The following is a 15,422-nucleotide window of genomic DNA, read 5'->3' as shown; positions in this document are numbered from 1 at the left end:
TTATTTACAAAACTCGTTAATAACTTTATTAACACTAATACCATTTAAATTTAAAACCAAGAACACGAAATACAAAATACAAAATTATAAAATAATTTTACACTAATTCCACAATAATTTCTTTAAACATTACAGTAAAAAAATCTTATACAAAGGAAAATAACTAGGCAGTTGACTTCACAAACGGGCAGAGTTGTAGTATGTCAATTGACTCGCGACGAATGGTGCCGCGAATGAGCGCGCCAGCGCTTTTATCTGCAATCCGCCACCACTTGTCATCCCCTCTATTGGCGCTGTTTTAGTTTTTGTCTAACACGGCCTCTCCTGACTGGAGGACGTCCTCGTTCTCCTTTGTTTTATGCGGAGAAGTACAGGCTCCTCTCGAAGTGCCTGATGCAGGTTCAACAACAACGACTGGGTCATTTGTGGACTCCTCATCTTCAATACTGGCAGCATCTGGGAAGGATTAATGATAAGGTATTAGCAACTAATAAACATTACACTCCCCTTATAACAGGTAAGCGCAATACACAGAGAGGAAGCACTACGTTCGCTATCTCTGACACCAATGACAGTATAACATGGGCACAACGTTCGCGTATTATACTTTACGCATATAAAATAAAACGACCATATGACATAGGCACGACGTTAGCATATCATGAGTCCAAAACAAATGACGTATAACATAGGCACGACGTTAGCATATTATACGTTACGCATATAAAATAAAACGACCACATGACATAGGCACGACGTTAGCATATCATGAGTCCAAGACAAATGTATAACATAGGCACGACGTTAGCATATTATACATTACGCATATAAAATAAAACGACCACATGACATAGGCACGACGTTAGCTTATCATGAGTCCAAGACAATTGTATAGCATAGGCACGACGTTAGCATACTATACGTTACACATAGAAAATAAAACAACCACATGACATAGGCACGACGTTAGCTTATCATGAGTCCAAGGCAATTGTATAGCATAGGCACGACGTTAGCATACTATACGTTACACATAGAAAATAAAACAACCACATGACATAGGCACGACGTTAGCTTATCATGAGTCCAAGACAATTGTATAGCATAGGCACGACGTTAGCATACTATACGTTACACATAGAAAATAAAACAACCACATGACATAGGCACGACGTTAGCTTATCATGGGAAAACTATAATTTGTGACATAGGCACGTCGTTCGCTTATCACAAATTAGGGATCAGCTCACCCTCAAAAAACGCAGCACATGTCTCAGGAGTCCACTCCCCACGCCACGGCACCATGAATTCTGTCGCAGCTTGCGTCGATTTGCCATAAGAGCCCTCCAGTAACTGCAGCTCGTATCGACCGTGGGGAAGCGTTTTGACCACGCGATATGGGCCGCGCATACCCGAGTCGAGTTTGCCAGTTGTTTGAGCCTGTTTTATAACAAAAAGCAAAGAATTAATTTCAAATAACCGTGATGCCTTTCGGCTAGCATTCACAGTTTTGTCTTGCCAACGTTGGTTATATTTTTTTTAAACGCTCAGAAACACGTTGTCTACGCATTTCTCGTAATGCGTCGCGATTGGGACGAGAGCCTTCTAGTGCGATGTCACCAATGAGGTAACGTAAAACAGGTCACGCAGCTTTAATACCCACCAATAGATTCAGAGGTGAAAAGCTTGTAGTTTTCTGTTTTGTAATGTTCAGAACCAGCTGTAGTCGCCATATGACATCAGACCAATCATTTTGTCGGTGATTGCATTCTATACGAACCATGTTGAGTAAGGTTCGACAATAACGTTCAACCTGCCCGTTTGAATTATGCATCTCTGGTGTTATGAGATGCATGTCAATGCCCAAGTCAGTAAAAAGTTTTGTTATTTCTGAACTCTGAAACATTCGACCCCGATCTGCCACAAATAATTTTAGAGGTCCCAAACAAAGAGATAACATTATAAAAAAATATTTTTAATTCAGTGGAATCTTGACCAAACATAGGATACAAATTACAAAAGACAGTATTTGGAAAAATGTGCGTTTTTATGTGCTATACATATCAAACAATGGTCAATGTATTTTTTTTTACAAATAATAACACCAACCAGATAGTGTCTATAATTTTGCAAGGCCTTTACAACGGCTAAAGTTTCAAGTTTCCAGCTCATAGGAATGATACCTTGGCTCAGCACCTTGAGTTTGTTTACTGAAGTAACTCACCACCCGCTTATGCCCCTTTTCATGAACCTGAAGAAGCACTGCACCATATCCTATACAGCTGGCATCTATATGAACTTCAATAGGTAAAGCCGGATCATACATAGCTAACACAGGTTCACTGGTAAGATGAGAAATAATTACTTGGCGTGCTTCTTCTTGTTCACTACTCCAAATAAAAGGTACCCCTTTTTTCGTCAACTTTGTAATAGGCACAGCCTTTATAGCAAAGCCAGCTATGTAACGTCGAAAATAACTTGAACTGTCTGGTTTGTTTAACGGTCTTTGGAATCGGTGCTTCGACCAAAGCTTTAATCTTTTGACCACTCGGTCGTACCTGACCCTGACTAATCGTACGTCCCAAATATTCGATTTAAGTAGATAGAAAAGAGCATTTCTTTAAATTTATGGAAAACTCCGCGCTTGTAAGAGTTTTAAGAACTCTACGTAAAATCGACAAACCCTCCTCAACCGTACCGCTCATAATGAGGACATCATCGACGTAAACTAGGGCTTCACGATTTAATATATCGGTGCCAATGATGATTGGTGTATTCATCAATTTTGAACTAACTACGTGTAAATCTACTTCTAAAGTAATTTCATTAAACTCTATTGGTAAAGTGACAAAATAAGTCGATTCAATTTCCTGCCCACCAATACCACGCAAGATCCTAAATGCAGGCATTCGCGCACATTTCAAATGCTTTAATAATGATAAGGAAAATAATGATATACTAGAGCCGCTATCGATTAAGACATCGACTGGGATTCCCTGGATGACAGCTACAACAATCTTTATTCTTACTGTCCGGGTTTTCTTCGCAAAAATTAACATTGTTTGTATTACGTGCCTCCCGACTTTAATTTTGCAAAACACGCCTCAGTTTTATGGCCGGGCTTTTTGCAGAAATCACACAATACAGATTTATTCGAATTATTAATAGAAAAATATTTATGGTCATTACTTTGATTAGAAAGAATCGACTTAGCTTTTTTAGAACAATTTGATTGTGTATGACCATGTTGACCGCACAAGAAACATTTCTGTTCGTTAAATCGTCGTTTACGATTATTAACTACATGTTCAGATTTTAAAGAACGATCATAGCGCGACCTGTGATCAAAATGTCTGTTTGAGGAGGAATTGGATTTAACGTAAATTGAAAAGAATTCAACCAATTCATTTGTCGTTAGCTTTGCATTAATGGCTGCAGCGCGAATCTGCGGATCCGTAATCCCTCGTATTATTATTGCAGATATAAGTTCGTCACTTAACCCCCTAACAACACGCAACCTTAGAAGAGAGCGACGAGCATAGTCTGCATACGTTAGGTATTTATCAGAATTGGTACTCATAACGTCATATAAAATATTCGCGATATCAGGTTTCTTAGGACACAAAGGTTTAAATTCTTTTTTAAAATTGCTCCAACTACGGTCTGATGTTACCCATTCATTGAGCCAGGTCCTAGCATCTCCCTTTAAACAATTACCTATACGAGATAGACACTCATTATCATTCCATTGATTTATAACCTTAGCGCAATCGACCTCCTCACACCAGGTTTCTATATCGTTTATACTCGGATCAAAATTTGAAATGTAATAAGATTGGCTCAACCTCACCGTCGTATTGATTGATCGTATAGCATCAACAATACGATTAGTAGCGTTACGATCGCAGCCGACTGTGGCGCTCCCGGAATGTCCCGGTGAAGAAGGGACCGCCGACCCTGAGTGCGCCGCAGGCTCCGGATGCACAGCGACGGGCTCGACGATCCGTGACCTCGGCGGCGTTGTTGTCACACCGCCAGTGTTGGATCCTCGTCGTGACGGAGAAGAGTGACGTTCTTCTAACGACTTTAGTCTATCTGAAATTTGTTGCATTTGTTGTGTTAATGCATCGTTGAAAGGACTATACCGTCGTCGGCTGCGTATAGGAGGTGTAGCACTACGATTCCTAGAACGGCTTCGGTCTTTGTGCTTCTTATTAGGCATCTCGTACGTAATTTTTTTTTTTTTTTACAATGGAGGAAAATGTCGATACAAGGAAACGATAAAAATTAAATATGAAGAAAAAAAAACTATTAACTTAATATTTCGTTAACGTAAAGAAAAAAACTAAGTTGCGGGTACATTTAAAAAAGAATACGTATCGTACTATACAAAGGTGAAATAAGCGTAATTAAATCATATGCTGTAATTTTGTTAAACAAAACACATAAATCACAAAAGGTTTAAATAAATGCTTCAATTACTATACCAAAGCTGCTTTAAGCTATAAATTGATAAGAAGCTCGCTTCTCCTTAGATAGCAAATGATCGGAATATACTCACCAAAATTTTGCGTTATATACTTAGCCACACAACTACTATTTTAATTTCACTTAAACGAAACAATGAAAAGTTTATAAAGTATTATTGAGGGTAATTTAAAAGTGTAATGAACTAATTCGTTTGAAGAGTCAAACTGCCATTTTCAGAAAGCAAACGGTTAAGGACGCGTGAGAATCACTATCCCTCTTCTGAATTTAGGAACAGAAGTGGGAATGAAATAAAAAACACAACACACCACTTTCCGATAACACGTTTTTGATCCAAAGACTGATTGTTTGAGTTGTGGCGGGTTTATTAGGTTTTTTAAAAGTTAGTATTAATCTATTGTCCTCCTCATTCCTCAAATGTTTTGTGACATTGATATAATCAGAAAGTGCAGTAGCGGGACAAATACTTATATTTTCTTTAAAGTATGGAAGTATAAGAAGGGGTTGATCTCTACCCGGAGCCGAAGTTTTTATCAAGTCTGTTATGAAAATCTTAGCTCCACTGTCTGAGAAATAAATATTATTAAGATTGATAAGGGATAAAGTTTGGACCCGCTGTGCTGTACACAGCGCAAGTAAAATTACTATTTTTTTAGTCAACTGCTCCAAATTAATGTTTATATTAGGAAACCAGCTTGAGATATGGTTCAAAACTAATTGTGGGTCCCAAGAATAATTATTGTATTTAGGATTACTGGGTTTCAATTTGAATGCTCCCTTTAGGAGTCGTTTTATGCATTCATCCGACCCGATATTATTTCCTAAGATTAAAGACAAGGCAGACCTGTGCGAGTTTAAAGTACCATATGAAGCCCCTTTGTTAAACTCATTTGTTAAAAACGATATAACTGTCGCTACTGTACTTTCAAAATTGGAAATATTTCTATCTAGACAAAATTGCCACCATAGTTTATAAGTTACGTTATATTGCTTCTTAGTGTTACTGGAAAGCGATGCCAACATTAGTTCGACAGCTTCCGATGGGATGTTTCTCCGTAAGAAGGCTTCGCGGAGAGCCTCGCTGCAGCCAGCGTAAGGTGTGAGTGCAGTGGGTGCGACAGGTGACTGAAATGAGAATGCGTTAGATTCGTATCTGCTTTAAACTTGGAACCCCTACCCTTTACGAGAAAGCTCCGCCAAATGACTTCTCATTTCTTTGCTTTTAGGGGGGGGGGGGGGGGCAATAAATGAAATGTACAGACTATACGGCTTTTAAAATATAAGTCTGGTAAGCGAACTAAACTTTGCTGGTTTAGTTCTTGCTATATCGCTATCCGTGCCTGCTTCTCGTGTTTACGGGTGAATTAAGTTTATCAATAGTCATAAATGCAATGCTATACAGAGGATATACTGCATTTAAAACATGACAAAGTCTGGTAAGCGAACTAAACTTTGCTAGTTTAGTTCTTGCTATATCGCTGTCCGTGGCTGCCTCGCGTGTTTACGGATGAATAAAGTAATGTCCTGTCTTCGCATCCACAGCTAACTGTCCTATACTGTCATAATCTTAACACAGATTCATTCGACATAGCTCCCCACGAGCTCAGTTCTTCATTTTTGCACTCGCACAACTGTGGACAACACAAGAGCAATGCCTCCATTGGTAGCAGTTACAATCAAGGGCTAGCAAGGCAGGCTAGCCATATTACGGATGTTGGAACAACCGACTATATTTAGGGCAATTTTCTTTGTACAGTGTAACGTTTAGACTGTCGTAGCATTCCTACGGAACAAAGATGGGATCAGATCTGCATCCTTAATGAAGTTTATCGAAAGGAGATACTTTCAGACGACGATAGTATTCAAAATCCACCATATTCCTGAACATAATAATGCATAGTTAAGCTTATAATCTCTCTTGCCATTATCCTGCAGCAGAATTCCTTGGCGATAATTTGTTCTCGTTAGAACGAGCGAGGTTGTTACGATAATATGAGAAATCCTGTCAGTTAGAGACCTGAACGACGCGATAGAGTACCGCTATTTCAGTAGTAGTAGCACCTAGAAGGGTGAAGGTATTCTGGAAAGCGGAACTGAAGGCCCGGTCGGCAGCACCAGCCACCTAATAGACAGTGTTCAGTGCTGCACCACTATAATCTGCAAAATGACTCTGACGGTATGAAAATGTACCTACCGTACACGAACGTACATTTTCAAAATATCAAATGATATAGTTGGAATAAAAATCCTATTTGCCTCCGTCTACCCAAAAGACATACGGAGTAGCTAGTAGTAGTTGGTTGAATTAGAATAAAGTACCTATAGTTAAAATCCTTTGTTACTGACTGGATAAATTTGGCTCTTTTCCTATCTGACGTTCATATAGCTGTTGACTGCCTAGTGTTATGCACAAACACAATTGAGTATTTGAATAAAAAAAAATTATTGATTTTTTTTATGTATTTTGAAACTTTATTATTAATAATATTGATATTTAATACAAATAACTTCAAAAACATTTTTTTCCGTTAATTATAAGCAATTATAAAACCGGCCAAGTGCGAGTCGGGCTCGCGCACAAAGGGTTCCGTAGCAGCAAATATAATAAATTACAGTTAAATCAACCTATCTCAAAAACTATAAGAGATACTTTGATCAAACCAAAAATCGTTGAAAGAGTTAATTAGCATGCATCACCTCTATTTTTTTTAGAATTTTATACCCCGTAGTTATAAAAATAGAGGGGGGGGGACATACTTTTTACGACTTTGAGAGCTGATATCTCAAAAACCGTTCACTTTAAGAAAAATGTTTTTTAGAAAACTTTATATCATTTTAAAAGACCTTTCCATTGATACCCCACACGGGTATGTACATCGAAAAAAAAAATTTCATCCCTCAGTTACATGTATGGGGGGCCCCACCCCCAATTCTTTTTTTTACTATTTAGTGTCATATTTTTGTAGCGGTTCATACAACACATATTCCCATCAAATTTCATCACTGTAGTACTTATAGTTTCCGAGTAAATCGGCTGTGACAGACGGACAGACGGACAGACGGACAGACGGACATGACGAAACTATAAGGGTTCCGTTTTTGCCATTTTGGCTACGGAACCCTAAAAAGGGGTTAAACAAGTAGGTGCCATAACCTTAGCAGAGCCTGGAAAATTACTAACTGTTGCTGTTGCCATTAATGCTCTAGGAGAACACATTCCGCTTTTTTCGTATTGCCGAGGGTCTTGTTGGTTGTTCTGGAGCTGGGAATGCTAGTGGATGGATGCAGGATGCAGAATTTTTAATTATAAAAAGAATGATTCCCTTAATTAATCTCATTACTTGAACTTCGAATATTTTTTATTATATTTGTAAGTATTATATTTAAAATACAAAAGTTGATATGTGTTATTAATACAAAGTCTTTAAACAAATAATTTGTTGATTTACCATCATAATATTGTATTAATTACCAACCCCTTTGTCTTGTTACTTTCGACCCACGACGTGTTACTTTCGACCTGCTTACGGGGTCGAAAGTAACAACTTACGATTTTTTTTTTAATTTAATTTATTAATATAAAACACTAAATAATATAATAAATTGAGTTGCTAGTGTAAAGAATATAAACTAAATTTATACATGGTTATATTAATTTAGTGATAACAGTTACACCCAGTCAGAAATCAAGGTACAAGTACAAAGTGTTACTTTTGTACCCGGTCTCCCCTACTAGCTTACCGCCCGCGGCTTCGCCTACTTTGTTTCAAACCTAATAAATTATACACTAAAACCTTCCTATTTAATCACTCTATGAATTAAAAAAAACCGCATCAAAATCCGTTCCGTAGTTTTAAAGATTTAAGCATACAAAGGGACATAGGAACAGAAAAAGCGACTTTGTTTTATAATGAATGAATGAATGAATGAATGAATGAATGAATGAATGAAATGAATGAAAAATACTTTATTGTACACCATAAAGAATACATTTTACAAAATTAAAAATACAATATAACAATGTACAGTAGGCGGCCTTATCGCTGGCAGCGATCTCTACCAGGCAACCCAGAAAAGATGAGGAAAATAAATAAGTCAATAACATGGTGGTGCAAAATAAATAAAAGTGCCAGAATAATAGTCTTATTATATATATATACTATATCTACATATATGCAGCTTACATTATTATATACATACACAAATAATAATATATTATATACACAATACACATATTAGATAATAAATAAGAATACATACTTAAATAATATATACAAGCATACATACATACATACATATATACATACATACATATTTTATAAGCACTCAATTATAAATAAGTCGACAGAGTTAATACCTAGCCTGTGACAGAGTTAAATAATAGTTTTTAACTTTCTTTTTGAAAATAAAAATCGATTGAGCTCGTTTTATTTCTTCAGGTAAAGAATTCCATAGGTTAATAACGGTGACAGTGTAGGAGGAATGGAAGAAGTTGGAACGGTGAGAAGGAATACTTAAGGTTAAAAGGTTGGAGGAACGGAGAGTGAGGGAATGCTCGTTGAGGAATTTGAAATTGTCTTTAAGATAGGAAGGGGTCTTAGGATCAAACAAAATACCGTATAACGAATGCAACATATGAGCATACCGGCGAAAACGTATAGGAAGCCATTCAAGTTTTTTGCGGAATTTGGAAACGTGGTCGTATTTCCGGAGACCAAATACGAACCGAATGCAAAGATTTTGAAGGCGGTCAAGAGAATCGAGTTGTAACTCGGTTAAATCGGGGTAACAGGAGTCGGCGTAGTCAAGGATGGGAAAGAGTAAGGTCTCTGCAAGCGAAATCCTAGTAGGTATGGGCAGGAAGTTGCGCAGCCTGCGTATCGATCCTGCAGCGCCAAACAACTTCTTACGTACAACTTCAAGTTGAACCTTCCAGGTCATATTTGTGTCAAAATGAATACCAAGATTTTTGACAGAGTTACTGAAAGGTATCACAGTTCCATCCAGAGTTATCTTCGGAACGGAGCTCCAGTCTATCTTATTTGTCAGTTTAGAGCTGCCAATAATTATAGTTTGCGTTTTTGCTGGGTTTACTAACAGGCCAAAGTTATTAGACCAATGAGTGATTTTTGCCAAATCGTTATTAACCTGCTCAATAGCTTCTGGAAGTTGAGGAAGTGAAGCATGAGTATAGATCTGCAAATCATCTGCATACATATGGTAGGGAGAAGATAAATTGTCTGAAATAGAATTGATAAAAATAGAAAAAAGGATTGGAGACAACACGCTACCTTGTGGAACGCCGATGGAGATATTACACCATGATGACAAGTGATCGTCAATTTTGATCCTCTGTCGACGCCCCTGGAGATAACTCCGAAACCATTCAATTACTGCTGGAGATATGTTAAGAGAACCAAGCAAACTCAGTAATATGTCATGATCGACGGTATTAAATGCGTTACTGAAATCTAACAGTGTGAGTACAGTGAGTTGCTTGTGATCCATTGCATATCGAATATCATCAGTAATTTTAATTAGAGCAGAAGTCGTGCTATGACCGGGACGGAATCCGGATTGGAAAGGATTAAACAAGTTATGTTTATTTAAAAATGAACATAATTGTTGTTGGACAAGTCGTTCAAGGATTTTAGAAAGGAAGGGTAGGACACAGATGGGACGAAAATCGGAAAACATGGATGGATTGGCTTTTTTAGGTAGAGGAATAACAAATGCTTCTTTCCAGGCCATAGGAAACTCGTGAGAGGATAAGGATACATTGAGAATATGAGTTAACACTGGAGCAATTATATCAAGGATTGGAATAATCATATCACGACCAATGCTGTCATTACCGACGGCTTTCGATGAAATAGACATAATGTTCTTCTTAACATCACAGACAGTAAATTGTTTGAAAGAAAACGGAGGAAAATTTGGAGCTGGTTTAGTAGAAAGATAATCTAAAGTACTTTTCTTATTGTTTGCATCAAGAGCAAATGAAGTTTTTGAAAAATGACAGTTTAATAAGTCGATATTAAGGTTAACAGGCAGAGAATTTTGAGATGTTTTACCAACTCCAAGAGTTTTAAGAAATTTCCATACTTTTGTTGGATCGCCGTTTTCGATCGTTTTATGAATGTAGCGTTGTTGTGCATCCCTACACATAGTATTACAGCGGTTACGAATAGATTTAAATCTCTCCTTGTTAATCTCAGAGTTGTCCACTTTCAGTTTCGCCTTTGCTCGATTTTTCCTGTTCAGAGCCGTTTTTAATTCCTGCGTCAGCCATGGTGCTGGTAAGTGTTTTAGTTTGACTGGCCTTAATGGAGCATGTTTGTCATAGAGCTGGATTAAAAAGGAGTTTAATACATCAACTTTTTGGTCAATCGATTGTAGATCAAAAATGCTAGGCCAATCTACTTTTTCGGCATCCGCACAGAGCAATTCCCTATCCACACCCGCCAGGTTCCGTTGCATCAGGATTTTGGGCTTTAGTTTTGGGGGACGGATGTTGTATGACAGGAACAAGAGGTCGTGATAGGAAAAGCCTTCGGCAGGATGCTGACCGGATTTCAATAAATGATCTGGAGAGGATATCATGATAAGGTCAAGTAAGGAAGGGGGACAGTTTGGGAAATGATGTGTAGGATTTAATGGCGGGATGTGCAGGTTATAGGAATTTACAATGGAAAGGAGTTGTCTAGAACGATGATCGCCTCTAAGAAGACAAGTGTTGAAGTCGCCCATTATAATTATGTGCTCGTAGGAAGGAGAGAATCTCTCGAGGATTTGGTCAAAGGAAGGAAAATAGTTTACGGTAAGATCAGGACTATAAAATACGGCAAGAAGGATTTTGGTATGGGAAAGGGAAACTTCTAGGAGTAAATGTTCAGCTTCATCGCTAGGAGGGGGTTGGGGTGAAGAACTAATAATCGAGAAAGGTAAATGGGAACGTAAGTAGATGGCGACACCACCACCGCCTCTACCAAGGCGATCATTTCTAATGAGATGGAAACCGGGAAGGGAATAGGAGATAGACGGCAGGCAGGGTTTAAGCCAGGATTCGGAGACGAGGATAGCATGTAGGTTGGGACAGTCAAAGGAAGCTAATAAATCGGGATAGTGAGCCGGTATACTCTGTGCATTGATATGAACGGCATTAAAGGATTTTATGGAATCGGAAAAGTGTGTGGAGAGTACAGATTGCAAGGATACAGAGGAAGTGCTGTGGGAACTGTCATCGCTAGGGTTGGAATTAGAAGACGTTATAGAACAATAACTATCGCTACTACTTAAGCTATTGTTTAAAGACATATTATGCTTATAGTAATTCTAAAAATATAAATATATATATAATATTATATTCGATAAATATAAATATATAGATATATAATAAAAATAACAGCTAAAAACAAAATTTATAGTTTGCACCCACCAGCGTATTGATTTACAATATTTATGTATAATAGTTAACTATAATTGAATATAAAAAACCAGTCAAAATTGCCAGGTATCAAAATTATTAAGAAATCAAAAAGATACTATAGTCTATGGCTCACGACAAATGACAATTCAATAGTGACATATGACAATTCAATAGTGACATTTGACAATTTGACATTTGACATATGAATTATGATACATCAATATGTTGAGAAAATAAATGTAGGTAAATAAATTGAAATAAAAAGTACAAATTGTGAGGTATTTATAGAACGATAGACGATAGTCGATAAATCAAAGGTTAACATGAAGAATCACTAATCGGAAAGCTAAAGAGGAAACAATAACTATTGATATAATACTAAAAAACGAATAAGGCAAAGCAACAAGTGAAGATAAATTATTAAAATAATTAGTGAAACAAGTAACACTCGTATATTTACTTTGTTTTTTGATACCTCTTGGTTCGTGCAGCAGGGTTTCCTTTAGTATCTTTTTGTGGAACGGCACTGCCACTAGCGGTACCCGATGATGGTGCAGTTGTGGCAGAGGGAATACCTTCCAGATCAGCGAGACAACTTATCCGGTGCTTAGAACCATCGGTTGAAATCACAAATATGTATCCATCCCGGGTCCAGCATTGAGAAACCCCAAAGCGTTCCCTGGCAGCCATAAATGTATTGTGACGTCCCTTCGTTAAAAATTCTGAAATGGTTATTCCAGTCTTCTTTAAACGAGACTTAGCAGCCCAGGTGCTGTCACGTGTACGGATATCATGGAACTTCACAACTATGGGTCTTGGTTTATCATCCCTTACTCGACCAAATCTATGGCAGCGGCTAATGGAGTCCTTAGTAACATTTGGAATGTTAAGTTTATCGGAGATAATATTGATAAGAGCGACAGATACATCCTCGTTATTATTCTCGGTGACACCATGTAGAAGCAACATCTTTCTCCTGGAACGCATCTCCTGTTGTTCGTACAGCTTGGATAAGAGTTCTACTTGAGATTGCAGAGATTGTAGGGATGAGATAACGAATTCACGAAATGCTTCAAACTCAGCGGCCAGTCTGGAGGTAGGACTTGAGGATGCTGGAGGAACAGGATTACAAGTGAGCTCCCGTTGGAATTCTGCCATCCTTTTATTGAAATGAGCAGTCATTTCTTCCATAGTGTGTTTCAGTGAGTCCATGGTGTTGACAATCTTGTGAAGTGATTAAATTAACTAATATATTGGAGATTATTTAAGGATATGCTGGTAGGCACTTTGAATTATTAAATCATATGTAAATTTGTAGATATAATTATAGAAAAATTACTTTAAAATTAAAAATATTTTGAGAGCGCAAAAAAACACGTGTTCGTTTATTTGCACCTACCCACGAAAAAGTACTATTAGTAGTACTATACTATTTATACTATGTAGTGTAGATTTATTTCGCACCTCTTAAAGTGAAAGTTTATCTAAAAATTTTGGCTCAGAGCAGATAGATAAATAGCGAACAAAACGCAAGTAAGATCCTGGGAAGTACTAAGTAAAATTCTACTAACAGCTGCGAGTGAAAATCTAGGTAATGAGATACGATGCAGAAACAAGTGGCCGAATGCCAAAAGGTTACTAACGAAAAGAATGAAGCATACCTATCGTTACAGCAGACTTACACTTGCAGACGAGAGAGAGCATAAAGCGCGACGAAGGAAAAAAAATAACTACACAAGAGAAAGAAGAAGAAATGTGTTGATGTCAACTAACTTGAAGAGATTGCTAAAAGTTTCTCAACGAAGGACTCGAGAAACTTTTACAGCCAAACTAATAGAGGTAGGAAAGATTTCAAACCTAGAACCTCAGCTTGTAAAAGTAAAGATAGTGAGCTACTAAATAGTAAGAACGATATTATTAAAAGATGGAATTAGTACTTCCAAGAACTGCTAAATAGCACAGAAACTGCTGAAACACCTTCTGCCATACAAAATTATACTAACATCCCAGATATCTCACTGCCTACAAATAGACGAAGTTAGATTGGCCATTAGGAAACTCAAAAATCATAAGCCACCAGGAACTGATTACATCTCTGTGGAATTGCTTAAATATGCTGAAACTAGCTTTAAGGAGAAATTTTATGAGCTGATAGTCCAGGTGTAGTAGTCTGAAACGACGCCCTGTTAACTTTTCTTTATTCTTTCTAAAAGCACATTGCCTTACACATTGCATAGGTACATGAACCACAGACTAAGTACAGGGTTGCCACAACAATGACATAAGAAAAATAATTATAGTTAAGTTTTTCTAATATAATCTAATACGCCCGATGAGTGGAACATCGCAGTAACATAGGGTATATATTACAGCGGTGTGTACAGCACAAGAAAGGTGACATATTTGATTGCCAGAATTATCACGGTATATCTCTTTTAAACACGGCATATAAAATCTTCGCCTATGTCCTTTTCAATAGAATATCTCCATACACAGAAGACAAACTAGGCGACTACCAGTACGCTTGGGGCCCTAACCGTTCGACTACTGATCAGATTTTAAAACACTTGAGTTCAATGTCATAACACACCATATTATTTTCGTGAATTTTAAGGCTGCATACGACAATGTTCACCGAAATTTCCTGTACCAAGCGTTGACTGAGATCGGCATTCCACCACAATTGGTGTCGTCACTTACAGCAATGACGTTAAAAAAATAAAAAAGCGTCGTTCGGATCCATTCAGTATCTTGCAACCTTTTAGGGCAATGGAAGGCCTTAGGCAGGGTGATGCGCTCTCCAGCCTTCTGATTAACATAGCCTTAGAAAAATGCATCCGAGATTCCAGAAATTGAGACATCGGGCACTTTATTTTTCGAATAGATACAAATACTGAGATACGCGGATGATATAGACCTGGATCGGGAGGACGCTACCAGCAGTGATCCTCTACTGCTGTTAACGCATATATTACTATAGACCAAACTGCCCAAAAGCTCGGTCTACAAGTCAAGTTCGTGGCTGTACGTGACTTTGTGTACCTGGCATAATTAATAACAAACCAGAACGAAATATCTGCAGAAATATTTAAACGAATTATGGCTGATTCGGCCTTCTAAGATATTTTTGATCGAAACTGCTATGCCGAAACATAAAGGTACTGCTATAAAAGACCCTACTAAGACCAGTACTAACATACGGGTCCGAAAGTTGGGTCCTGAGCAAAAAAATGAGGATTGCCTGCTGGTGTTCTAGCGAAAAATCCTCAGACGGATTTTCGGTGCTGTGCTGGAAAATAGACATTGGAGAACGCGGTATAACCATGAGCTTTATGAAATGTACGAGGAGCCGAATGTCTTATAGACCATAAAACTAGGCCGTTTACGCTGGGCCGGATACGAGGCACGTATGGACGACAAGAAGGCACCTCTGCGTCTTCTCTATGGAAAACCAGATGGGCCGAAGCTCCGATGGTTGGATGGCATCTAATGATTGCTGTGAAAA

At 37.8% G+C, this 15,422-nt stretch overlaps 2 protein-coding genes and 1 pseudogene across 2 annotated transcripts; all 3 read right to left on the bottom strand.

The window, feature by feature from the left end:
* LOC149895182 (uncharacterized) lies at positions 1 to 1,960 on the bottom strand (annotated as a pseudogene).
* LOC149895181 (uncharacterized) lies at positions 1 to 4,237 on the bottom strand. The gene has a single exon (XM_090119228.1). The coding sequence runs from the start codon at positions 4,220 to 4,222 to the stop codon at positions 3,068 to 3,070; it is 1,155 nt and encodes a 384-aa protein (XP_089975354.1). The 5' UTR covers positions 4,223 to 4,237; the 3' UTR covers positions 1 to 3,067.
* An 8,136-nt stretch (positions 4,238 to 12,373) lies between these two features.
* Positions 12,374 to 13,129, bottom strand: LOC149895180 (uncharacterized). Its single transcript, XM_090119175.1, has one exon. The coding sequence runs from the start codon at positions 13,127 to 13,129 to the stop codon at positions 12,374 to 12,376; it is 756 nt and encodes a 251-aa protein (XP_089975301.1).
* Positions 13,130 to 15,422: the final 2,293 nt, after the last annotated feature.

This window comes from Colias eurytheme, chromosome 32 (assembly GCF_061535395.1).
Source record: "Colias eurytheme isolate Ceu_HAF_F1 chromosome 32, ilColEury1 Martin Lab GWU primary, whole genome shotgun sequence".
Taxonomy (NCBI): domain Eukaryota; kingdom Metazoa; phylum Arthropoda; class Insecta; order Lepidoptera; family Pieridae; genus Colias; species Colias eurytheme.
This window is presented reverse-complemented; position numbering and strand designations above follow the sequence as displayed.